A 26,639-nucleotide genomic window follows, 5' to 3' on the forward strand; every position below is an offset into this window, starting at 1 on the left:
CGTTATCTGATAAGATAATTGCTTGCGATAATATCGTTCTTAATAAATTATCAACAACGTTGATCATATTAACATACGTAACACAGGATAATGTGTATCATAAAAAAAAAACAAATAAACATTTTAAACAAATAGACACAATTTTGAAATCTACTCGCTTTTCAACTCTACAAATAAATAATATTTTTAAACTAAAAACAGCCTGTCAACAGCAACTAGTTAACACCGGAATCAGAAAATTACCATCACTAATTGATGGAGATGTTCATAACATTAAAAACTTAGGAAGTGAGACTTTACAAAGATTAAATTTGAATCGGTTTTATATTTACAAAGTTTATAGTTTCTAATATTTTTCTTCGTCAACCGTTACCGAGAAAAGTTACCATATGTTTATAAAATTACATCGTACCCGAATAAATAATATGTTTTTCTAACGTTTCACCTACCAAATTAAATTTGTATAATGTAGTTTTAGTTTATAATGTAGTCTATAAGTGAAATGTTATCAGGATGGAAATAGATAATAATTTTGTTACATTGGTAAAGCAAGAAGAGTAAAAGATTTTTTTAAAAAACAATTTCTGTACAAATAGCCTGAAAATATATTGCATTTAAGGTGTTTAAAAAAACTTGATGATATTACTGTAGAAGTGCTATCTTAGCACTTGATTTACAAATTTTTCTCTGGTTTATCAAAAAATGGCCAAACAAACGATCAGATTATTTGGTAGGATAGGGGTTAACAAATTTTTTAATTTTTATTATTCAAGATGCAACGAAACTTCGAAAGAGTCGACGCATATTTTTTTACAATTTAAATTCATTTTAATATCTTTTCTCATTTAAATTAAAGTTAATACATTATAATATATCATTCTATAGATAATTAAATTTCAATTAAATCCTGAATTTATTTCTTACTTCAGAATAAACAAAATGACATATATATTTAGTATGATAAGCTGTTTAATAATGCATAGTTAGTATTATCATTATTATTAATAGTTAAAAAAACTACTCGCTTTACCTGTACAATAGCCTGTCTTGGCAAATTGCGATGCGTAATGGCATACGAGTCCTTTTGACTCATCACACATTTCCCACGTACTGCATGGTTCTCCGTGTTGGCGGGCACATATTTCACAGCAACCGCAATGGTCCCTTACAGTTCCTACACCCTCTCTACAAGAAGGAGGTCCACTTTCACACCTACATGGGTATTCGCAACCCTGAGGTACTGGAGCTATCTGAAATAAAAAAACATAATTAAATTATAATTAATAAGATGATTAAACTATAAAATGAAATTTTAATCTTTTATCAAACTATTTATTTTTTATTATTTTTTTTATGACAGCCTTCAGTTTCATAGATAATTGAAATTTGGTAGAAACAAATAATTTGCCATATCAAATAATTCGTACGTTAGTAAAAGTTTACAAAATTTTGGTAACGTTGTAATCGGTGTTTAATAAGTATGTCAATGAGTAAAAACAAAAACGTAAATGCAAAGAAAAAATAAATCCATAATTTTTGTGGTTGGATTATCTAATTTATAAATGGCTTTAGGATCATCAAGAAGAATAACCAATATTTTAAACTCTTCCAAGATCACCGTGTTCTAGTTTACTGAACTAACAAAAAACCTCAAAGATAGAAATTTTCAATATTTAGGAGTTGTAAAGTAATATTTCAGTTACGCTTATTCATTTTATCTTTAGCATATGGAATTTTTTCTATATTTTATAAATTTCGAACTAATTATATAAGAATTAACATTGATTTAATTTGTATTTTTATTTTAAATAATCTCATAATATTAGTTATAAAATTTATTTTTTATAAATTTTTCGGATTATAAAATATTATATATTAAATAGATGACACGAAAAATTTTAGATGGATAACACGGAAGGAAACTGTTCAAAAATCTGTTCTGAAGGATCAAAAGAAATTTGTAAAATTTTATGCAGAAGTAATTTATTACAAAGTACAAAATTATAAATAAAAATATATGGTAATATTTACAGTTTTTACTTCATACAAAAAATTATATATTCGAAATGATATACTCCAGATTTATTCTAATTAATTTTGTTAATATCTTCATAATTATTTTGAAATAAAATATTTATTTAATATTAATATCAATTTTTGCATTTAAAATAAAATATATGTAACAAATTTAAAACATAACCTGTAAATCTTATCTATTAATAAACATAAAATTTTGTTTCCCATTTTTATCGCCAAGCGCCACTTGTGATAAGTATACTTATTTGACATCTGTTTGATGAAAATTGGTACATGTATTCTAAAGTTAATATGGAATAAAAAGCACATGTAACCCGACTAACTATATTACTCTTTTCCTCGTACAATCTGATAAAAATCTACGAAAACATAGCATAAGGAAAATACAAATGGAAAAATAAATTGTTTAATTAAAATAAAACTTTTACGTATTTTTCTTCCTTCTTTCTTTTTTTTCTATTTTTTTACTTCTATAATTTTTATTATCTACTAGCATCCCCGTCGCGGCTTCGTCCGCGCTATATGGTTACGCATGATTAATTATTTGGCGACCAATATTTTTTGGTTTGGACAAATATGAGCTAAATCGGACCATAAATACAATTTTTAGAAATATGACCCCTAGTGCCACCTAGCAGGTCCAAACTAATTCAGAAACCTTTGTGGGCGTGCGCACAACAACTCACCAAAGTTTCATCTTAAGCGGATGAATGGTATAGGAACGCATACGGGATAACCAAACAAACATTCATTTTTACTTCCTTCTATGAAGTAAAGGAACTATTGCAATGGCGAAAAAATTCGGTTTTCAGATTCCAACATTTTGACCATCCCTGAATCCATTTAGACTCGTTTAGTGACATCTGTACGTACGTATGTATCTCACGTAACTCAAAAACGATTAGCCGTAGAATGTTGAAAATTTGGATTTAGGACTGTTGTAACATCAGTTGTGCATCTCCCCTCTTGATTGCAATCGACTGGAACAAAAGTGTCCAAAAAAGCCCAAAATTGGATTTTGGACTTTTTCTTAACTGCAATAATAAGCCCTCATTGACTGCTTTTCAACGATGTATCATAAGTGGTACTTATTAACATCGGTTCCTGAGTCATAGCTAAATAAAATCTTAAAGAAATATTTGGACTTACAAGGGGAAGGCACATCATTTCGAATCTGACTTCAACTTTGTTTTTTAACTTTTTTTCCTTAATTTAAATATATTAATTTATTAAAATTTATTTACCTCTGATTGAAAAAAAAAATTTATGATAAATAATAATTCAATAATAACAATAAAACAAAAAAACAGAAGTGAAAAAATATTAGAAGTTAATAATGAAATAAAATTTTATTTACTTTTCATTAAAAAAAAAAAAATGTGTATATGTAATTTAAAAGGCGTACAAGGAAGTCATGTGGTGTCCATGTCAGAATTTTTAAATATCAGGACATATATTAAACAATTGGTTCTTCCTTTTGTTTTTTTACTTACTCTATTCGGATAAATTTCATGAAAAAAAATTTACCCAAAATTTATTTTTCAATGATTTTGTTCTGATAATGTATACAGTGAGAGATGTTTTTTTTTTGGAAATATTCGTCATAATTATTGAATTTTAAATAAAACTATTTCCAACCATGAAATGCTCAAATATATGTTCTCGTTTTATATAAATGTTTTCGTGTAACATGACTTGGCTCTACAAAAATTATAATACGGCTCTACCATCAACTTTATAATGTATTGCCAATTATAATATTATTATTATTATTATTATAATTACAAGTATGCTTCAAAGGGGACCTCAAATAGGAGATCTATCTAACCGTGAAAATCAAGAATTTTTCAGGTAATAAATTCACGTGCCTTCAGTGTTTAACTCGTAACAATCAATGATAACGCTTACTTAGCCTCTGATGCATATATACCTACAGAAAAGCAGCTCCACGGCATATGATCTTATCTGGAAAAAGGCTCTAGATGAGGACGTTGGTTTTCTTGCAGTAGTTGAGCCAAACATGCGGAGGGTGGCTGCACACGGAAGTAGACTACGTGCTGACACGACAATATTGAATTATGGGACCGGTATGCTCAAATTCGTGTGATAAGAAAAAACGTATTCGTTGCAACTGAGCTGAAAGATCATGATGTGCTCATCGCGGGATATATATTTCGCATAATTCCGGAATGGATGGATTCAGAAAGCATGGCAAATATGCTAGCCGCAGTCGGTCTTGTTGTGTGTAACCGTGGTGTTGTCTCTAAGTTCATCGGCAGAGGAAGAGGTTCTGTCATAGACGTAACCGTAGTCTGCGAGAGAATTGGGGCTATGATTAGAGATTGGAGAATGCGGTATGAAGATCTGGCCACGATACCGTGCCATTACGTTCACTGTAATGTTCAACCGCCAAGCAAGAGCGGTGGCAGATAAGACTGCAAGATGGGCCTGGTAAGCGAAAGGTGCACTGGTGATAACCTGAAATCGCTGAAAAAAGGGCAGCTACTTTGGCCGCACGAAGAAGGTTTCAGTGTGGCACAAGGCGCCATGGCAATATAGATGATCGCCTACACGCAAAATACAGATTCGTACGGAAGATTCTTACAGATGCGATTAAGGCTACTAAAGCTAATGCCTGGGAACAGCTGATTGCCGAATTGGATGAGGATCCTTGGGGATGCTGTTAAAAAGCATTGATGGACAAGTTTGGGAGGCCTTCTGTACCTCTTTCTAGTGAGGAAGCACGAGTGTGGTTTCAGAGCTTTTTCCGGCAGTGGAATCTGAATGGCGTGAGATGCATGCAAAGCAGACTGCTAGATTTACGATCGACGAACAGCGCCATTAAGTTACATTCTGATAAAAGTCCCGGACCGGATCAGGTTCCAGGGGCAATTGTGAAGACGTTGGTGAGACGACACCCATGGGACCTTACTGGACGCGTTTAACCAGGTTATGGAGATAGCACATTCACAGGTTGCTGGAAAGAAACCAGGATTGTTCTAATACCTAAACAGAGAGAGGCTCGGCATGACCGGAAAGCCTATAGCCCTACTAGCTTCTTGAACACCCTGGAAAAGCTATTTGAAAGGTTATTTGTGGCCAGATTATGGGCTAAAATTGAGACAGGCAAGAATATTATGGAGGGGGTTTTAATGGCATGCCTAGGACTGAGGCTAGAAGGTCGTTACTAGAAGAATGGCAAGCAGAGTGGGGTCATGGGGTCTCGAAAGGTTTGAGGCAAGGCACCCACTGAGGTTGTGCAATGCTTTAAAAGCAGGACCAACCTCAGTGGTAAGGGAAAAAAAGAGTATTCTGTTTTTAGTAATTTAGTTTCTTTTTCACGTATCTAAAATCCTAAACATTTTAATTATTATTTAACAATATTATTCTCATGACCATGAGGGTAAGAATTGCGAGGGTCCAGGGGGCCCCGGCCCCTGGAATGACGGTAATGGCGCGTGAGCTCTGCGGCCTCGGTGTCTACTCCTAGGAGCTCATGAGTCAGATCTGGAGTTCGCCTGCGGCCTGGGGTCCAGGTCCTGGCTAAACGATCGAGCAAGCGAAGCTAAACCCAACCGGCTAGTTACTGATAATTCGATTAATTCAATTTTCTGGATTCTTAATAGATTTATTGTTTCTGGTAACAAACGTTTTTTACAGGTTATAAAAATTATTATAAAAATAATTATTATTACTTTAATTTTTTGTAATTTTTTTAGTCATTCATTAACATTTATTATCAATGTTAAAAGGAAACTGTAGATAATGTGTTAATATTAATTTAATATACACAAATAAAGAGCTGTTCTAAGCAATTGTTGAAATAAATTGGAAAACATTATTCAACATTAAGCTCAAAAAATTGTTTACAAAAAGTTTACTAAAAATCTAAACCTAGAAGCCCTTTTCGATCTTTTGTACTTTAACAGGAGACATCAAGGAAGTACTATAATATATATTCATTCACAAGTATACAAGTGAAACCAAGGCAATTATAAAAATATATTTATTGATAAGTAAATAGTACTTGCAAACCGCCATGAAAAACGAATACTTGTGTCTAGAGTTTCTAGATAAGAATAAAAATGAAACTAGAAGATACAAATAACTGTTTTCGTATTAAGTAATGCTAATTAGCAAGCTTAAATTTAGATAAAAACCATTTTAACCGTTTTTTTAAATCTTTGACTGAGTTTGACCCCGATTTAACACACGCCTCTTATAAAGCTTGGATAGATAAACATTTTTACGAGAATGATATAGATAGCATTCCTAACCAAATAGATATACGAAGGAGGGGATAACCGTTTAATATTCATTGGTCGAAAATCTTAAAAAAAGTATTTTTTAATAAATTTAGAATTAATTTATAGTATATGCAATAATAATGTTTATATTATAATGTATATGACATATACATATTTTATGTATATGACATATAAATAATCTAGACCAACTCACGGTTACATCGTCGTCACAAATCAGTTATTTAACTGCTGGTTTTCTAAATCGAAAGTTCTGAGGTTCAAATCCTAGCAAACGTTAGTTGCTTTTATACGGATGTGATTGCTAGACAATGAATACAAGTGTATTTTGATGGTTGGGGTTCAATTAACCACACGTCTCAGGAATGGTCGGCTTGAGTCTCTACAAGAATATATCTCATTTATATGTCACATGTCATCCTCATCTCATTGGGCCGGGAGGTTGCTAATTGTTAATTGCTAATACTAGTTGAACAGACTGCAACGTTACACATTTGGAAAAACGTTTGTAATTCAAAAAGTTTATCAAATTTGAATCCTATCGTTTTTAAACAATGAAATTTCTACATTAATTAATGATGGCAATGAAAGTTTCTATACCAGTGTTACGCCCTATACAAATTATATTTTACATCTTCTTTAATTCTAGGTAATTTTATAATAGTAACAATCTTGTTTTTGTCTACAATAGACTCTTTGATTGCGCCGATATATTTTTGCTATCATCCTTACTTCGGCTTTCATTTGTAATTTATTATTAATCGTCAAAACTTAGAAAGCACATTTGATGCCCAGGTGGAATGGATTCTTGGACCGGTGACTGAATTTTTGCTAACTACGACGGCCTCTACTGATGTATTATCTGCACCATTGTACCCTTAGCAATAGCAGCACTTTTCACATACGAGGCAGAACTACTTCGCATATATATGTAGGATTTCTAAACTTTGATGAGTAATACTTAAAAATCAAAAGTGTACAACGTTTCATAAAACATACGTTAATATTTAAGTCCTTTAAGAAATTTCAGTAACTTTATTTTTATTTATTTTCTAATTAAATTTCTTTCTATATTAATGAATTCATGGTAGCCAGCTATTTATGCACGATTTTGGTTTCTTTAAAAAATCAATCAATACAATTTGGGGTTCTTACGCTACCGCTGTCTTCATCCATTTCTTTCCCAAGCCTTCTCATTCTTTTCCATGTAGTTTCCAATCATCATCTCATCTATTAACTTCATACTTTTTCTTTTCCCATTTCTTTATCTGTTTAAAAGAGAAACGTCCATCGCCAATATTAATTTTTTTTCAAAAATTTCAATAATATATTAATAAAATTATTATGAAAATATTAATGTCAAAAACAAAATTCAACTTGTTAACATCTCAATTGCTAACATGTTTTGCCCTTCCTTTAGCAATATAAAATAAAAAGTTTATTTTAAAGTACGACATAGGCTAAACTATACATTTGAAGATAAACCTGAAAATATTTTTCGACAGATTTTACTAGCAGGAGATCTTAGTAAACATTTTTATTGTTGAAATTATTTTTAATTTTACGATTAGATTTTATTGTTCTCTCAGTGTTTTTTTTTAAAATCCTTCTACTGCTTCTTCTATTTATCAGTTAAAAATCAAAATGATAAGACTAGACTGATTTACTATACTTTATCAAAATTAGAACTTACCTTTCTTAGGCTGATCATTATACATCGTTCTTTTATCTGATCATTATACAAATTAAAATTAAAATTTACTTCTTTGCTTAATCGTTATTTATGCAAAAAAACAAGTAATATGAAAAAAAACGCGCACGTTTTTGATACGATTGAGATAAAATTGCCCTGCGTGATTTCCATGTTGATACTGTACGGGTAATGAAGGGCAGTAATCGTTTATTATCTATTTTTTTATTTTTAACGACCCTTTGCGTTTTAATATTAATTATATATTTTATTACCAGAAGTTTTCATTAGAAAAAGTATTATATTTAAATTTTAAACCGTACAAGCTGGGTGTATTATTTATAGTTAATTGTTGAATGAATAATAGAACAGTAGTGTTACTTCGTTTAAATAATTAAAATAAAAGACGCTAGAATACAAAACGCATTACTGGAACTATTCCACGACCACGAAGTTAAGTGAATGACTTTCTTATTTCTGCAAAGTCTTTCTTCCTTCTCTTTTTCCCTTTAGTACAATAAAAAAGTTTCAGGAAGTTGAATAAAACAGGAATGAATACCGCTGAAGAAATTATTTAATTAGATTTAAAGAAAACTTTTTATTTTTTTATTATTAAAAATTATCACAAATATGTTTCCTTAAAGGATAGAATTTTTCTTTTCCTTCTCTGTTTTTATTACAATATTTCATCTTCTTTTTATATATAAAATATTTTATATCAATCTGTTATTTTAGTTAATTTTCCTGTACTGTAGCTTCAAGATATTTTCTTTTTATAAGAGTTATTTTCTAACAAAATGACAAGTTTTGTTGAGCTTTTTAATTTCTAAATGAATTATTAATTCAATTTTACAAGTACAACTTTATTTAATATAATTAAGGTTTTTTTCATAAAAATGATGCTAGTGTATTTAAACATTAAAACATCTATAAAAGTAGGTAGAAACAATTTCTAATTAATAAAAACTGCTTGATAAATTTTTCTATTCCATTTCAATACAGCGAACAAAACAAACTTTATTTTGGTTTTTTACACGTAAATTAGTATTTTATCTTATATTAATCAACAAGTTTAAAAATTTGTTAATATTAAAGCAGCTTTTTGTACGTACGCTAAAGTTTTTTCAAAGTTTAAACTTTTTTCTTTATCGTCTTAAACAATAGATAAATATTAACAATTAAAAAATACTACTGCCGATAAAAATATTGCTGACAAACATTCTTTAATATAGGATAATCAAACAGCGTGCGGAAAATATAAAAGCACCCCATTATACCTCCCAAAACAGCCCCGTTTTGTTATCAGTTGACGAGATGATCGTTTTACCATCGTCCAAGAAATATTTAACATTAAAACATCTATAAAAGTAGTTAGAAACAATTTCTAATTAATAAAAACTGCTCGATAAACTTTTCTATCTCACCACTCTAGCTTCGCACACATTCCCCACGGGAAGCCCACATTATTAAACAGAATCTTTTTTAAATGTATTTAGTATTTTTTTATTTTATTTGACGTAAATTTAATTATATTATTTTTGAAATATTATTCATTCGAGTGATTCAAATCATTCAGTTCAAACCCAGGTCACACAGTAATAGCCTCACAGTTCACAGTTTATTAATTTAATTCGTTAAAATTTTTGCTTCAACTGGCAAATTACCACCACCACTACTACTACTACTACAGACACACGCACGCGAACGTAATCACACGTAAATACACGCATTTATTAGCTTATGATAATTCTGGTAACGTAGGATTTCAACGCGGGATCATACATTTAAATCGGTTCAGCCGTTAAGGTGCTACAGTGAAACAAACATACATACATACACCCCAAATACATTACATTCCTTTAAAAACAGAGAATGATTTTGATCTTTTTTTTACAACAGTAAAAAAACATTCTATATTAATTTGTAAATTAGATCCACTAATGCAATTTTACTTAAGTTTTCATTGTTGATAAGTCTAATTATTAAAAGAATAAACTTATTGAGTATGTAAAGTGAATTTGTTTTTAAAAAAAAGGAGGTATCTCATTACTGTTTTTAAAAAGAAAATCAATTTTTTATTATTCTCTTCATTATTTCCAACTCTATTAAACCTTTTAAGAGAAAAACTTGCAGAATTCATCCAAAACTTTTATCTAAAATATTTTCTCTTAAATATTAGATCTGGGTCTTTTTTGTTACGTACACCATACTAACTTTTTTTGCATTATTTATAAAGCATTTTATTTGGGTTTTTTTTTCATATATTTCCTGAATTTGGAACCTACGGCCATCCAAACATAAAATTAGCTTTTGCAGGTATACAATATCTGTAAAACCGTTGTTTTTATACAGCAACTAACGAAATATCACACGTTAACTTCACAAGAAACATACAATATTAACAAAATGCAAACTTTCACTTACCATTTTGCAGTTAGGTCATCGAAATCTTGCCGTACCGAGAAAATTAACCCACAAAAATCTTATAGTTTTTACATCTAATTCAGAAAATTACTGCACATGAAGTTTTTATGAAAAGAAGTACAAGACAACAAATAAAATTTTCTATTTATTTATTTCAGGTTAATTCAGTTTATGATTTTCAAATACATAAAATGGTGAACTACTGACTGCGTATTAATAATTATTTTTAATAATATTAATACAGTGACCATAACATTTCACAAAGACTAAAAGACTCATTGAAAATGGTCATGTTAGAATTTAACAAATAATAAAATTTTATCTTTTAACTTTATTGTATTGTTCGAATACACAAACAAACTATCCCACCGGCAATTCCGTGTAGAAGACCAGTTATATAAGGTAATTTCGTTTACATTTAATCAGAATTAACAATGCATTGCCATTATGTAAAACACGATAAAATAAAATAAATTAGAATGTTTTTTTTATAGTAATTTAACTAAATTGAAATTTATGTTAATCAGATATACAAGATGGGGGATTGCAAACTATATCGATCAATGTATAAACAAATCTATATAAACCGTATTGCAAAATTTTAGAATTAATTCAACTAAACCAAGATTTATTTATTATCTACTTCAATGATGGAATTGATAGTTCCAATAACAATATAAGAAACAAAATATATATCATCGAAACTACGTAGTTTCATAATATTGGTTATAACAACTTGTTTCACTGAATCGGCAGTTGTGTTCTCGTTATTTGACATCTGGACGGACTTACATGTTCGTTATTTAAGCAAACAATAGAATTTTAACATTGCATTTCTATGAACAGTGATGGAACAGAAAAGAAGTTTGCTACATAAAATTTCCCAAACGGATAAGTTTTTAATAATACATAATAATCGATATACCGGGCAGTTGAAAGTGATATTGTTGCAAATATAAATTTAAATATTCGTTCCTTACGTTTCCTTTTTTTTACGAGAGAGTGGGAATCAACAGCTATGGTCATTAGCGCGGTGCAAAAAGCGTATGGACAGATGCTATACCTGACTCGGATTAGAACCCGACACCTCTTCACGAAATGTCAAGTCGCTACCTACTTAGCCACGGAGGACGGCTCCTTCTTTACGTTTACTAGATAGTATTGGTTTGTCTGGCATTTCTCCCAGTACCACCCCATTCGGTCGCCCTAAAGCATAAGACCGAAAGTCCGTGCTACAAACGGCTACTGTGCCTCAACACGGTTTAGCGAACAATATCTTAATTAGATCCTAGAGCTTACTTAACTGTGGGAGCTGAATAAACCCCTACAACACTCGCTACTGTGGGAGCCCTACAGCACTCGCCTGCGTGTCCCGCCGTTCACTTGTCATATATTACTAAAATTGGTATACGCAACCCGTCTACATACCAAAATATATGACTTGTCAATAAATAAAGTTATTCCATCAAAGACAGCAATTCGCTGACACGCCTAGGTTGTTGAATGCCAGCAAGTACCTGTCCACCATACTGTAGCGCTTGGGGCTATATTTGGTCGATGGCCAGCCGATTCTCGAGGGTAGCTTCCCATAGCTACCGGTAGGAATCATATAACCCTTAAACTACTGATGCCGGTTGAGCATCGAACGGGTTCAAGGAACACCCACACGGTCCGATAAAGCGACTCACGCCACATTAACTCGCCGTTTATGAGTGGCCAATTTTCCCCTTGACCTCTAAGTTCGTGGGTGGCCTGAGTTGTGGTCCACCCAAAAGCTGGGCAGTCGAATCTCACCGCAGACGCACAGCTCATAAGCTGCCAGGGTTCAAATTCATGTGGTTGGAGAGCACTTAGGCTCCCGTTGCCCTTAAAAACGAACTAGAGGCGTAGCATCCCTCCAATTCCTGTATAAATTTACACCAGGACCTACGCTTAGTTGTGGCGTGCCATTCTTACTGCCATGCTTCGCGAGGCTGTAAAGTTTCCTCCGCAGGCGGGAGATGGGCAATTGTTCGAAATTTTTACCGGTGCATTTAGATCACCATTCTGCTCCGGCCCGAAACCGCATCCCAAATACCTCGGCCTCCCTGCCTTTTCGCAACTTCCAAATGGCTGCCCGAACTTTCACCACTAAATCGATTGGGAGAGCCTTTCCGAATACGATGGTAGCCTCGTAAGAGATTGTTTTAAACACACCAGTTCACACAATTAAGGCTCTGCGCTGGGCACTCTTTTAAATTTTGAACAAGTGCTCTATTCATATCCAACATATGCGCCCAAACGGGCGCCGCATAAAGGATCATGCTTTTAAAGACACCTCGGTACACCGTGTACATTTGACGGCCAGACAACCGATAAACTTTCCGAGCAATCCTCCAGTTTTTGCATCACTGAGACGGCATCCGCAGCTACTTGCTTAATGTGACAAAACTTCATTTCTGTAAGGTTTCCAAAATCGCCTTGCTACAAAAAGATTTCTTGATTTTTGCTGTGAAAATGAAAGTGTTAGAGGAAACCGGCTCTAGAAATTTTGGTTAGTAAATTAAGAACTATTTAAATCAGATTAATCTCTGCAACCTTCCTTCTCTTTAACAGTTATATTTTTTTATAATAGCCTGAATAGTACTGAAATCTATTTCACGTTTGCAATCTATTTCACTTTTCCCCAAATAACAGTTAATATATAGGTTATTTAATTAAATCTTCGAGAATATGGTGATAGAATATTTTTCGTCTATGATGAATCATATATCATGTCCAATTTTATAAAATAGACCTTCGTGATCCAACGGAAACCACTGTTACATCTAATGCAGTACGCAACTTTTCATTTTTAAAATATAGTTAACGTTGTATGCCCTTGTGTTTTTGTTACATTTTCATTTATAGAAAAGAAATATATCAATCACAGTGTATAATTAAACAAGCAGCTGGGTTTAGCGATAAGTTTTCTTTACAGAAGCAATGAAAACAGTAACTTCTTTTTTTATAATTGTAAACATTTTCTGTAATACAAAACATCTGTTCTTTTACTTACAGATAGATTGAATTGTTTTTATTATTATACTTAAAAGTAATACGAGTAATTTACAAGAATACTGACAACTCGAATAAAAACATCAGCAATTTTTTTTTTTTTAAATATTTATCTAATGTATATACAAAGTGCGATTTTTTATTCTTATACATCATTACGTTATACAAATCAGTATTTCAATTAGTTTCTCGATATTTTCGATGAATCTATTGTTCGATAATAAACTTAAATATTTTTATCGATTATTAAGTGATGTAGCGCGCGTGATAGATAAAAAATTACTTTTTCATGCATGCGTTCGGGCATACATACAAGTGTGCGTGGAAGTTGAAGAAAGAGGTGCGTTGATGCAAGTTGAATAATCCATTACAGCCATCTTTTTGATCAAGTAACGAATCACCGTAATTTTTTTCTCTCTTTTATCCTTTATCACAAGATACATCTTGAGTCTCCTGTTTTCATCTGCTTTCATCTTTCATTACCAGCCTTACATCCTATGATCTTTTACCTCTCACTATCTTCCCGTTTCAACATCCAAAATATCAATAAAATTTTATTATAAATATTTACGTGAAAACATATTAAAATAAAAAAAGTAATTTAATACCAAGTCCCAAAAAAATAGTTTTGTTTTAAGTTTCTCCTTTACTTCGGCAGTGATTTAGATACACTCGGTGAGAATTAATTTTGTAAATAAATTAATTTTCAATTAAGTATTAAAAAAAAAAAACTATAAACACCTTTTAATATAACGTTTTTAAACTTTCTAATAATAGACCTCCTTAAGGGCTGTGGCTGTTGATTTGAAGGGATTCTGAACCAGTCATCTTTCCTTTCTTTTTTCAGTTTAGCCTCCTGTAATTACCGTTCAGATAATAATTCAGAGGATGAATGAGGATGATATGTACGAGTGTAAATGAAGTGTAGTCTTGTACTGTCTCAGTTCGACTATTCCTGACATGTGTGGTTAATTGAAACCCAACCACCAAAGAAGTAGAGGTATCCACGATCTAGTATTCAAATCCGTATAAAAATAACTGACTTTACTAGGACTTGAACACTGGAACTCTCGACTTCCAAATCGGCTGATTTGGGAAGACGCGTTCACCAGTACACCAACCCGGTGGGTTGAACCACTCATCTATTTGGGATTATCTCTCCCGTTCTGCATCTCTCTTCGTGTGGATCTGCTATTCCTTATTATACAATATTTCTCCTTAACTTTTTATCTTTACCTGCCGAACATTTTTTGCTAAATTTTATTTAAATTCATATTATAACCGTGCTAAGTACAGAGACCATTTAATGGTACTTTATCCATGGTAGAGATTTGATGGGAGGCAGGCTCTGCCTATGAACCTATCTTATGGGAACCCTTTTCTTATTCATTCTTGTATAAAAACGGTCGAGGAAGTAAAACATAAAGGCTTTGTAATCCATTTTAATTAAAATATAATAAAGTAATAATGTAATTAACTCGAATTAATTATTCATTTTAATTATTTTAACATAGGCAAATATTATTTATGTTCTAGCTTGATTTCAATTCCGTTCATCCATAGCTCTTCGTTTTTAGGTGTTCTTTGTTTTTAATGAAATAATGGCACCGATCGACCTTAGTTATGATCTGGTAGATTGTTCATAAAATTAGATTCCAATTATGACGAAGTAAATACCTGAATTACAATTTAATACGAGTTGCTAAAATCGTTACATAAACTGATAAACGTAATAAAAAAAATATGATTATGAATAGAAATGTAGATTATGTGTAAAAAAGCATGATTTTTATCAAATATAACTTAAGGTTTGGAAAAGATAATTAGATTATGGAATATAGAACTAGAATATCAGAATAATAGACCGATAATAATCTTAGGAAGGAATAATGGAATTAAAATCAATTGCTTTCGCGGATGACCTTGCAATCCTCTCAAATGTTCTGAAATCGAAAAAACAAGACTCAACATTTTAGTAACCGTATGAAGTAAAGCAGGATAAAAAATGCAAGTTGATAAGACAAAAATAACGATAAACTTAAAAATACTCGAAGAGGAGTAGGAAAAGAAGAAATAGTAAAAGAAAACAAATAACTATGTGAACTTATACAGAAAAATGGATTTGAAAAATTAGCAATATTAGTAAAATTTCAAAAAATAGAAAAATCTTACGGAATAATAAAGATATAGATGTAAAAAAAATTCTTACAAAAACCGGAAAATCAGACGTTATAATACAGTAATTAAACCAGAGAATTTATATGCGTGGGAGGCTTAAACATAAACACAGGTATGGAAAATATATACATAAAAGAAAAGAAAAAAATAGGAAAATATTTTATCCCGGAAAGAATAAATATCAGATTTAAGCTTAGAAGCAATAATGAAATTGCCGATCTCTGTGGCGGAGTGGTGGCGTCTCGACCTTTCATTCGGAGGTCCCGGGTTCGAATCCCGGTCAGGCATGGCGTTTTCATACGTTACAAAATTGCATTTCCATATCCCAAGCACAAGCTTAAAGCTTATGTGGCGAGAACATCAAGCAAAAAAGAATAAAATCAAAATATTAAAAAAATAAAGAACGCAATGAATAAGCGAGATTTTTCACCTTGTTAGAATAAATAAAAACAGGTTAACTTAGCAAATTTTTAATTTCTTTTATAATAGGAAAATAGAAAAAATTGTATTAAAGAAGTTAAAAAAACAACTTAAAATTTACAAGTATAACAGAAAACGATGTTGAAAATAGAGAGCTATAAAACCAAAATTATGATATTAGAGTCTACCCAAAAACAAAAGACCAGGAGAGAAAATCAGAAAATGAGTTGAACGGAAGAAAACAAAGAACAACCGGATTACATTCCTTAACGACAGTCAATGTGACTATGGCCAAACCTTTGGTCAAATCGAAGTCAGAAACCACTTATAGTATTAGAAATTATATTTTTTACAAAAAAAAAATTTTTTTTTTTTTTTCAGTATCTCTTTCGGTTTTCGAGAAAAGGAGAGTACTGATAATAGAGAAAACAGCAAAAAGGAAGCAAAGAAAATAAAAAATAAGTAAAGGAGTTGTGATCCTAAAGTCACCAAAATCAAAAACATAAAATTACATTTTACATCATTTTTATAAATAATTCTTAAGATTTTTAATCAGATGATTTTTAATTGTTTAAAAAACCAAAGTAGAAATTAACAATATGATTTAACAAACCACATTTCCTTAAAGTAGAAATTAAGTTATTATTTTAGTTGCAGTAAATAACTGTTAACATTTTCATATTACACTTTACAATCAGGAGTAGCCAAGCAAAACTTAATTTTAGATTGTGTAGTATGTAATGTGTGAAGATAAAATTATCTAATAACAAAACTGAAATTTGGAACTCGATACGGAGTCTATTCTATGCAAGCCTTAACATAAATAATCTGAAATTATTAAAACGTAATCGATTTTTATTTCATTATTTATTTATTTGATGTTTTTTTTTATGAAATAACTAACAATATACAAAATGTACATCCAAAAATCGGATGAATAAAATTATTATTAAATTATAACTAATTGCTTTTTTTATTTAATAACGGAACAAATTTATTAAATAAAAATCAAATTATAAACAAAAAATAATAAGGTTTTACATTCTAAAACGATAAATCTTCTATAAGCTGTGTTTCCATTACAATTTTTGTGCTTTAAAAAATGATGAATATACAAAAATAAACCAGTATACACAAATTCACATGGAAGAGTCTATCCGCAATGGCTTTCCTCTAAATGCAGCAGTTTTTTTTAAAGGGAAAAAAGTAGATTTACACGTCCAGTGATTTAACTAACTGCTGTCCACACTCAAAATATAATAGTCGTTTTTTACCCGTATTTATGCGTTCATAAAATCGTCAGTAATTGAGTTATGAAGTCTAATCTGAGTGAGAGATTTTCATGTTATATAGGAATCAACAACAAGTGACTGAGTTTATTTTTTTAACGTTTTAATCGACAAATCTTTTATTTATTATTGAATATTTCCATAATAATTTGTGATTTGTAATAAATGTTTTCATATTTTGTTAAAAATAATTAATTATTAGGTAATATATTTTTAAAAATAAATACGGCGTTTGCAACCGGTTTAGATCTTTAGTAAACGAGTTATTTACTAATTAAAGAGGTTATCTATTACTAGAACTGGAATCTCCTTTTCCACCTATAAGGAATCGCATCTCCGTAGTTTATATTAGTTTACTTTTCGTTCTGTTGTTTATATTCATACCAGATGCACAGCAGGATCCCACTGTGTTCACTATCCTCATGCTTGTGAGAATAATACCTATTAATAATAATTAAATCCTGTTTAATTTTTAAAATATATTAGTTTATGTGATTTCTTAACAGCAACAGGTTGGTCGGCTTAGGATTTGAAACTTTCTAAAGTATACGAATTTCAGAATAGTCGACCCCAATCCTAAAAATAGCAGTTAGTTACCCATCATTCGTTCAGGTAAAAAAATATTTTTCACGGTTCTTAGCATAACCCGGCATAACCGTCGTAACGTTTCACGTAGAATCATGTTGCAGTACTGATTTTTAACTGATCTTCTCAGGAATATTAATTACTCCTATCCTTTTTACCTGCCGGACCGGACCCAACTCAAAACGTGAGAACGATCGACCGAGCCTTTTCGTTCCTATGCATTCCTAAGTTTGGTCCGGTAACTCTTCTCACAGAACGAACATCTGCTTAATGTGTCAGTAGGCAATATTACAAAAGACGATTGTTAAACGGATCTGTTACCTTTACTAAAAGGATTTCTTTTATCTCCTTTTTGGATTTCTCCTATTATTATATTCTCTATTACTTTCTTCATAATTGGCAGGAATCCGTTATACCGGTCTTCTTACAATATCTCTTAGTAACTGGCAAAACCTTAAGACATTGAGTCGTGGAAAAGTACATTCTTTAAATTCCTGAAAGAAATCCTTCATTAATCATAAAATATTATGTGGTTTGTAGAAGTATGGAAGACAAATATGAACCGTTCGACTACTAGTGGATATATAGATCTCCAGTGAAGGATACTTGCATTACTGGGACGCATACTTTATCAAATTTCTCAGTGTTATGTTGGCAAAACTTGGTTTTTCGGGGGCCATTCCCTCGGACGACACGACTGCAAGACCGAGACCAAATAATGAGGTATTTTTCCTGTGTTTTGGGGAAGACTTGAGTTGGGACAGCCCTATCCAGGAGGGGTGGGCCGCTTAGATGTTCCGCTGCCGGTGATTGGACAGTGATTCCCTTCGCGTTCCGATCGAACATCGATGACTTGGGCAAAGTAAGACCGTTGTCCCGGTGGGGGATCCCTTTGGGGTTTCTTATTTGAGGCGTGACGTCAAGATCGGAGTCCCGATGGGGGGATCTCTACGAGGGCTCCTCATTAGAGGCATGGCGACTAATTAAAGAGCAAGTCCCGGCTATTCATGCTTAGTTTCAGGTCTGACTCCCGGGATGGTTGAGGGGAGGGGTGATAAAACTGATGAACGCAAAGGTAAATTTTTAAATGAAGTTTTGACATGACGTAACGCAGAAATTTTATAAAAAGTTTTCAACATAACAAAAAAAGAGCTGCTGGTTTATGTAAAATATAGCTGTTGTCAAATAACTACCATTTTCATTTACATATTTTGTGTGTGTGTGTGTGTGTGTGTGTGTGGTTGTATGTTTGTGTGAAACTGAGTTGGTTGGGTAGAAAGAAGAAGTTTTAGTGCTGCAGTTGAACGTTACGCTAGAGTTAAGAAAAAAATATGCACGGCAACACGGAGTTTTCCCTATCATAAACTTTTTCCTGATGGTTAAATGTAAATTTATATTTATCGATGATATTCAATTTTATAACTCATATCTGTTTAAATTATAAAACTTGTCAAAATTTGATTGTTACCAGTTTAGTTATTATTATAATTATTATTTTCTTTCGACTCCTATAGTCATTAGTCCCTTCCACAACAAAAAAAAAAGAAAAAAAGAAGAAAAACATGCTATTCCCTCCCGGTAATAAAACGCTAGCGACATAGTCAGTAGACTTGTTTTGTCAATAAAGATCATCTAATAGACAGACTTGTCACAGTATTAAACTTTCTTGCAAATCGTTATCAAACAATCAAATTTACATCGAGTAAACACCATGAAAATCACTATTAAAAAATATTAGAAAACACTAATATAAAAATATTTTGTCAAACACATAATGACAAGAGTGTAAAGGGCTCTTGCCACTTTATATCTCACATCACTTACAGTAGAAGATGTTCGGTGAACACCAAATAGGCACATCTTAAAAGCTCTCAGTTTTACTAGTACAGTACAATACAGTACTAGTACAGTTTTATTTTTAGTACAAAAATAAAAACAAAACTACAAATTATATTGAAATAAATTTTTAATAAAAATATAAAACCGATCTCTTCTTAAATGTTATTTCCTTGTTTTTCATTTCGGCCATCCTTTTTTACTCCTTTTCTCCATCTTTCGAAGGGCCTCTTTGTTGACATCCATTGTGTCTGAGTCCTCCGAGATGGAGTCCTCAGATCTCCGCCATAAGTCTCGCTGGATCTCCTGCTCCCGACGTCGGATGACACCGACTCCCCTGGCGCAGTCAAAAGTACATCACTGGATGTATCTACCGCTAGAACATGGGCGGTCGGTTGTCTCACCCTCTCCGGTAAAGGACACTGTGCTTTCGGAGTTTTATTTGGTGGTTTTTTAAAATCTTCGTTTTTAAGAATCATAACTTCTGGTTTCGCAGATCCCATGGCGGGGATTTTTACCTCCTGAACTTTTACTTTAGTTGGTTCCATCTTCCTCTCAGTTACTGCTTTAATTGTAGGATCAAATTTCGACTTCACGGTACTGCATTCAAAAGATCTATTTACTTTCTTCTGCGATGGCTTCGGACTGATTCCTCTTGATGGTCGTCACTTCATTTTATCCTCGATGATATGTTCGGTCATCGTAGCTAAGTCTGGTACCAATTCTAACAGCACATCTTGTGATTTTATAGAAGCTGTAGGAGCAGCCAAAACGTTTCCGTATGAAACTGTCTTTAGCGTTTTGCCAAGCAAAGTTTTTCTTGCGTCAAAGTAGCTGACTTTCTGTGTTATCTTGATCTCTTGGACAGCTACTTCCTGTTTAAAAATAGGACAGTTTCTGGACCTAGCAGAATGGTGTCCATGACAGTTGACACAGACAGGAGGATCCCTGCACGAGTCATCCGGGAGTAATTGTTCACTACATACACACGTCTGTCTTCTTGTTCAACGTACCGCCGTATATCCAACTTTCTGACACCCAAAGCAACGCAAAGGTGTTGGGATAAATGGATGCACATCCGACCTGTGAAAACCAGCTTTAATTTTTTCTAGACACTTTGATTTATACAAAGTTAGCATATGTAATGCAAAGGGTTGAACTTCCCGGTTCCAACACATGTTTAAGTGACGGCACGCAACAACACTTTGTTCATGCAGTTCATTTACAGTCTCCTCTTCTGTACAGTTTAACAAATCCCTGCACACGACAACGTCCTTTGAGGTGTTGACTTCAGTGAACATAGTCAATGTATTAAGAGGAGATACCGCGATGTCCATGACTCCGATTTTCTTGGCTTTTAATAATCACAATGAATGAACGTCGATGAGATTTTCTACAGAAAGTCCGACTGCAGTTTCCTTGTCTCCTTTACCTGTCCTCCAGCAGCTTCCGTGATGCCACGAGCTATCACGTAAGGACTAATTTTCGAAAAATCACTGTCTTTCCTCTTTATAACTAAATATTTCGGTATTGAGTCAGTATTCTTCGATCTAAACTTATGTATTGCCTTCTATTTTTCCAAATTTATTATCTCTTCTTTATCACTAAATTTTACTTTTCCTTCTCTTCGCTTGCAAAGACAAAGGCTCTCCAGAAGGAGGGGTTTTACGTAGATCCTCTGCCGCGAAAGATGTGGATGTTAACTGCTCCATAAACCTAAATTATGCCAGTTATGATATCACAAGATGCGGGCGGAGAGACGGTTGGGCGTTACCCCGATCAATGATCCTGCCTGGGTTCCCCCAGTCAGCCGCCTTCCACAAATTTATCCTGGGCTGCGGACTGCCTGACCCACGATAGCGACATCCCAGGGCTTGTACGTAGCAGTAAGGTCTCCTATACCCTCACCCATGGAACAATCCCTGCCAAGGACCGAAGTGACTGACTCAAACTGGACGGCGCAAGAATTCGGCAGAGCAACCTAACAGCAGCCCACCCGTGGGGTTGGATTTATCTGGGGCATCATTTATTATTATTATTAATAAGGTACGTATTTAAATAAATACATACCTTTTCATTTTATAGAAAAATAGAAATCTAAAAAACAAAGACTAATTAGAATTACTGATGTATTCTTTGCTTTGATTGCTACAATCTAGTATTAGAAAAACACTAAGCATACGAGTAAATACGTCAAGAAATATGTTCAGACTTGTATTTAGTTTTTTTTTAATCAATGTAATTAAAACGAATTGCTAAAATTAGAACCTAGAATAAAAAAAAAAATACTATTAAAATACATTTATTTTTTTTAAATTTAGTTTATCATTATTGTACCATATGTTTGTTTGATTTTTCCAACCAGTTTTCCATCTACTGCCTGGTTTAGGAACGGGTGTATAGAGTAGCCACTGCAATCACCGCTACCGACTTGCCAGGCTTAACTCATCGGGTCGGTCTAGTGGTGAACTTGTCATCGCAAATCAGGTGATTTCAAAGTCGAGAATTCTATGGTTAGAATCCTGTCTAGTAAAGACAGTTACATTTTTATGGATTTGCCGGTAATGACGGTTACCGGTGTTCGTTGGCGGTTGGGTTTCAATTAATCACACATCTCACGAACGGTCGAGCTGAGACTGTACAAGACTACACTTGTATAATCCTCATTCGTTCTCTGAAGTAATTCCTTACGGAGGTTCCGGAGGGTTAACAGAAAAGAGAGACTTCCAGTCTTGAAGTAACTGCAAACGTAGTGCAGTGTAAGTGTAAATGAACCGGTAAACATGTACTCTTGAACAGAATCACGTCGACCACTTCTGAAACGTGTGGTTAATTAGAATCCAAACACCAAAGAACATGCCACTATCCACAGTATAGCATTCAAATCTATATAGATGCGACTGCCTTTACAAGGACTCGAAACCTAGAACTCTTGACTTCAAAAATCAGCTGATTTTGCGATAACTAGTAGACTAACCTGGCGGGATGTACCGTACGTCAGAGAAAAATAACCTCTATCGGTCAGTAATGATCTTATTAAATTTAATAAATATTTTAAGTTTAAAGGTCCCTTAATTCACAAATATTTAAATTGTATTTTAAAAAATTGTTATGGAAATAAAATAAATGTATAAATATATATATATATATATATATATATATATATATATGTGTGTGTGTGTGTGTGTGTGTGTGTGTGTGTGTGTGTGTGTGTGTGTGTGTGTGTTATGCGTGTGCAAACACCAATAGAATACAAATACACACAAGGCATGTGTATTTTATTTACACTTTATATAAAAATTATACGTACATTAACGAAGTTTTAGGTAGTTCAGTATTAGTGGGATAAAAAATTGAGTACTGGATAGGGAAATATGATTATAGTTTAGAAAAAAAATCGTATAATCATTCTCTATCCTTAAACATGTGAAATCTTTTTTAATTTTCCAATTTTTTACTTTTTAACCAGTGGAAATAATTTATTTTTTGTTCTTTTAAATAACAAATTTTGAGGGTAAATCTAATTTTACAACTTTCAAAGGTTAATAAAATCCCCTTCCCTAAAAGTGAATTATAATTTTTTTAAGATTTTATTGTTTTATGCTAAAGAAAGAATATATGCGAAGGAAAGTTTTTTTCTTTTTCTAGTCGCTATCAGAGTTGACATATTTTTAAATTTTATGAAAAATTTACCAATGTAATTTACTTTAATTTTATTTTTATTCAAATCGTCCAATAATCCAACTCTGACGAGTTAACTCGTCAAAATTTTCTTGACGAGTAAACATAAACAGATAGTTGAACAATAGTTCTACATCAGATGTCTAAATTGGTGACTGATAGTACTACAATGGTGGTTACAGTACTGCAGCCAGGCGTGTCGTAGGTAGGAACAGTAGTAGCCATCGCTGGTCCAGGGTTCATGTTTAATTAAAACTTTGTTTAAAACCGATTACGATTCCGCAACGGTAAACATTAATTAACATAGATTTAAATATATTTTTATCAAATGTTAAATGTTGCATTGTTTTTTTAGTTTACAAACAGGTAATATAATTTTGTCTTATTACTAATTAACAACTAATTCTGATTTTCTGAAAATAGTTTATTAATAATATGCTAGAGTTTATTTTTTTTATTTATTTATTATTTTTTTTATTATATTTACTGACCATCTGGTAAAGTATATTCGGGGATTATGAAAAACGTAATTTTGTATTCAACTATTTATTAAATTGTTAAAAAAGGGTAAAAAATTGAATTTTCGTAATTCAAAACTAAATATTATAAAATTTAACGAAGAATATTTCTTTTGATTTTTATAAATTAAAAAAAAATTTTATTTGATTTTCGAATATATTTTACAGATTAATTAAGTTTAATACTTTGACTTGAAACAGTTTTCAATATATTTTCTAATACATATACACAGTCTTAACGTAACAATTAACTTGCTTCAAGAACGTGAGAGTACTGCGAATGGTACATATAAAGTACATATTTAAGTGCTTACAATTAACCTTTTAAGCTTTAATCGTGCTTATTGTGAGAGCTTATAATACTTTTTGACTTTGAGTATGCGTTGCTTCTCGGAATATATGACAACTTCAGTTTCAAAGATTTACCAAATTACTTCTTATTTCGTTGTAAAAATTACATATTATTGTTATACGGTACTATAGGTATAACGTACCTAATCCACGTCCTGAAGTAACAAAAACGTCCAAAGTGAGAGGGAATTTTATTAATTTATTGATTCACGTTAAAATATTTTTTATGAGATATACTGATTTCTAAAAAAACTCTAGTTTAAAGATCCAGGAAAATTTAATGATAAAATCTAAACAAAACAAGCAGTATAATTTTGGAATTTTTTAATAAATTTAAACATATAGAAATCACCTACTAGGACTCAAAGTTCATAACAGTTTTGAGATTGCAACACTTTTAAAAGTAATTTTGTAAACTCTGTACCTTAATGAATTCATATAATATTTTACGATAAAATTACTTCCGATAAAATATGGGGTATTTCTCACCAAAAGCGTTAATTTAAAATTAATTCTCGTTATTTTATTAATTTATTTAATTTATTTATTATATTTTAGCTAATATATTTTTATTTAATGTAACTTATTTCATAAAGTAAGAAAACAACTTATTCGAGTTAATTTCACACATACATTTATAGGAAATTCTTATACAGTACGTTCGGAAAGTTGCTGTGCACTGGAATTATGGAAGTGTAAAGAAAGTTTTCTGAATTATTATTAGTCTTTCTCAGTTTTTCATAGTTCTTGAGTTTATGTATCAAGTTTCATCATTCGACGGAGGTTAGATGAACCTATAGACTTATCCCAGATTTCTAGAGATGGCTCCACCCTAAGCCTGGTGGAGTAGGTGCTGACCCGATTCCTCACTGATAACGGTCACTTCAAAGATACCTGTGTTGGCAGGTATCGAGACGATCGGCTGAATGCGATTATTGCGAAAGGGTGGACACCATAGAGCACTCTCTGTTCGGATGCGACAGATTCTTGCAGCACAGAGAATCATGCCTAGAGAATTCGGCTTGCTAATCCCTGATAACATCACGGGGACATTTCTGCAGAATGAACGAGGGTGATACGCGTGGAAGATGAAACACGGATGGCTTGCGAACGAAGATGGTGGAAGAAGTAGAGGGATAAATGCCCCCTGGTTTTCCCTTGAGGCTGTGCTCGTAATGAAAGCAGGTCCAGCCTCAAGAAGAGGTAATAGGAAGAAAAGTTCTCGAATCGATATATCATGTGTAACATATTGGTTTTAACATATTGGTGGTTTCTATTCCTAACCGTCTTTTCTAAAATTAATTGCAGAGAAGTCTGTATCATTTTCCCCTATATTTCTCCCACGATTTTTTCATTTAATTTGTATAACATTTGAACAATTTTTCTCACAGTTTCAGGGGCGGGAGTAGCAAGTTTTTTTTAGCATTATAAATGACTGAATAACTCATAAAACTAGAACATATAGTTATCTAGTTCATCTAGTTCGTTGAAGTATTCAATGAACATACTGTTCGTTGAATACTTCAAACGAGTATCAAACCCAAATTATAATTTTTTTTTACATTGAAAATCGTTTTGATATAAAATCAAATTAAATAATCTCAAAAATAATCTACAGAAAAAAAGATCCACAAATCGAGAAGTTTTTTTCATAATAAAACTGGACAAATTTTATATTCGTATGACGGTATATTTAATATTACAAATTTTAAAAATTAACAAACTTTAAAAAGTCATAAATCAATTTTCTTCTTTTTTTAAATTTTTACAGACGAAATACATAATTCTGCAATCAAGATTAATATTTTTTTTTTTATGACGTTTTGATTAGGAAGTGTAAAATTACTCGGTTAATTTTCTGGTTTAGTAATTTATATTAATTAATCGGCTATTAATCTACGTACTGACTAGGATACAACCGGTTAATAAACTACAGAATATCATCTCAATTTCAAATCCACAAATTAGTACAAGGAAATCCATTAGGACTCAATTCAATTTATATTTCACTATAATTCATTTCGAATGAAACTATCAACTGGATTGTATTCATTCAATTATACCCGCAGATCACTACATATATACCCTATAATCGGTTACAAATATTCATCGTTTTATCATATATTATTCTCTGTTATGAACCCACTCTTGTTAGCGTAGGATTTACATGCTCCTGAGCTATTCAATACAGGATAAACTCTAAACGTATTACAAACAAAACAATGTACTGGTGTACGCTGATATTATCATTTAGGTCATCGGAAAGTTAAATCTGTAACTTCAGCTAGCTATGGATTAGCTGAATCATTCAGATTTTCTTCGATTATTT

At 32.1% G+C, this 26,639-nt stretch overlaps 1 protein-coding gene across 1 annotated transcript in view; it reads right to left on the minus strand.

Moving 5' to 3' along the window:
- Positions 1-26,639, minus strand: part of Ccn (cellular communication network factor protein Ccn) — a 199,282-nt gene that overhangs the window by 130,508 nt on the left and 42,135 nt on the right. Inside the window, exon 2 of the mRNA XM_075373818.1 lies at positions 1,031-1,250. Within this exon, the coding sequence (XP_075229933.1) occupies positions 1,031-1,250 (220 nt within the window). The remainder of the gene's footprint in view (positions 1-1,030; positions 1,251-26,639) is intronic.

This window comes from Lycorma delicatula, chromosome 8 (assembly GCF_047948215.1).
Source record: "Lycorma delicatula isolate Av1 chromosome 8, ASM4794821v1, whole genome shotgun sequence".
Taxonomy (NCBI): Eukaryota; Metazoa; Arthropoda; class Insecta; order Hemiptera; family Fulgoridae; genus Lycorma; species Lycorma delicatula.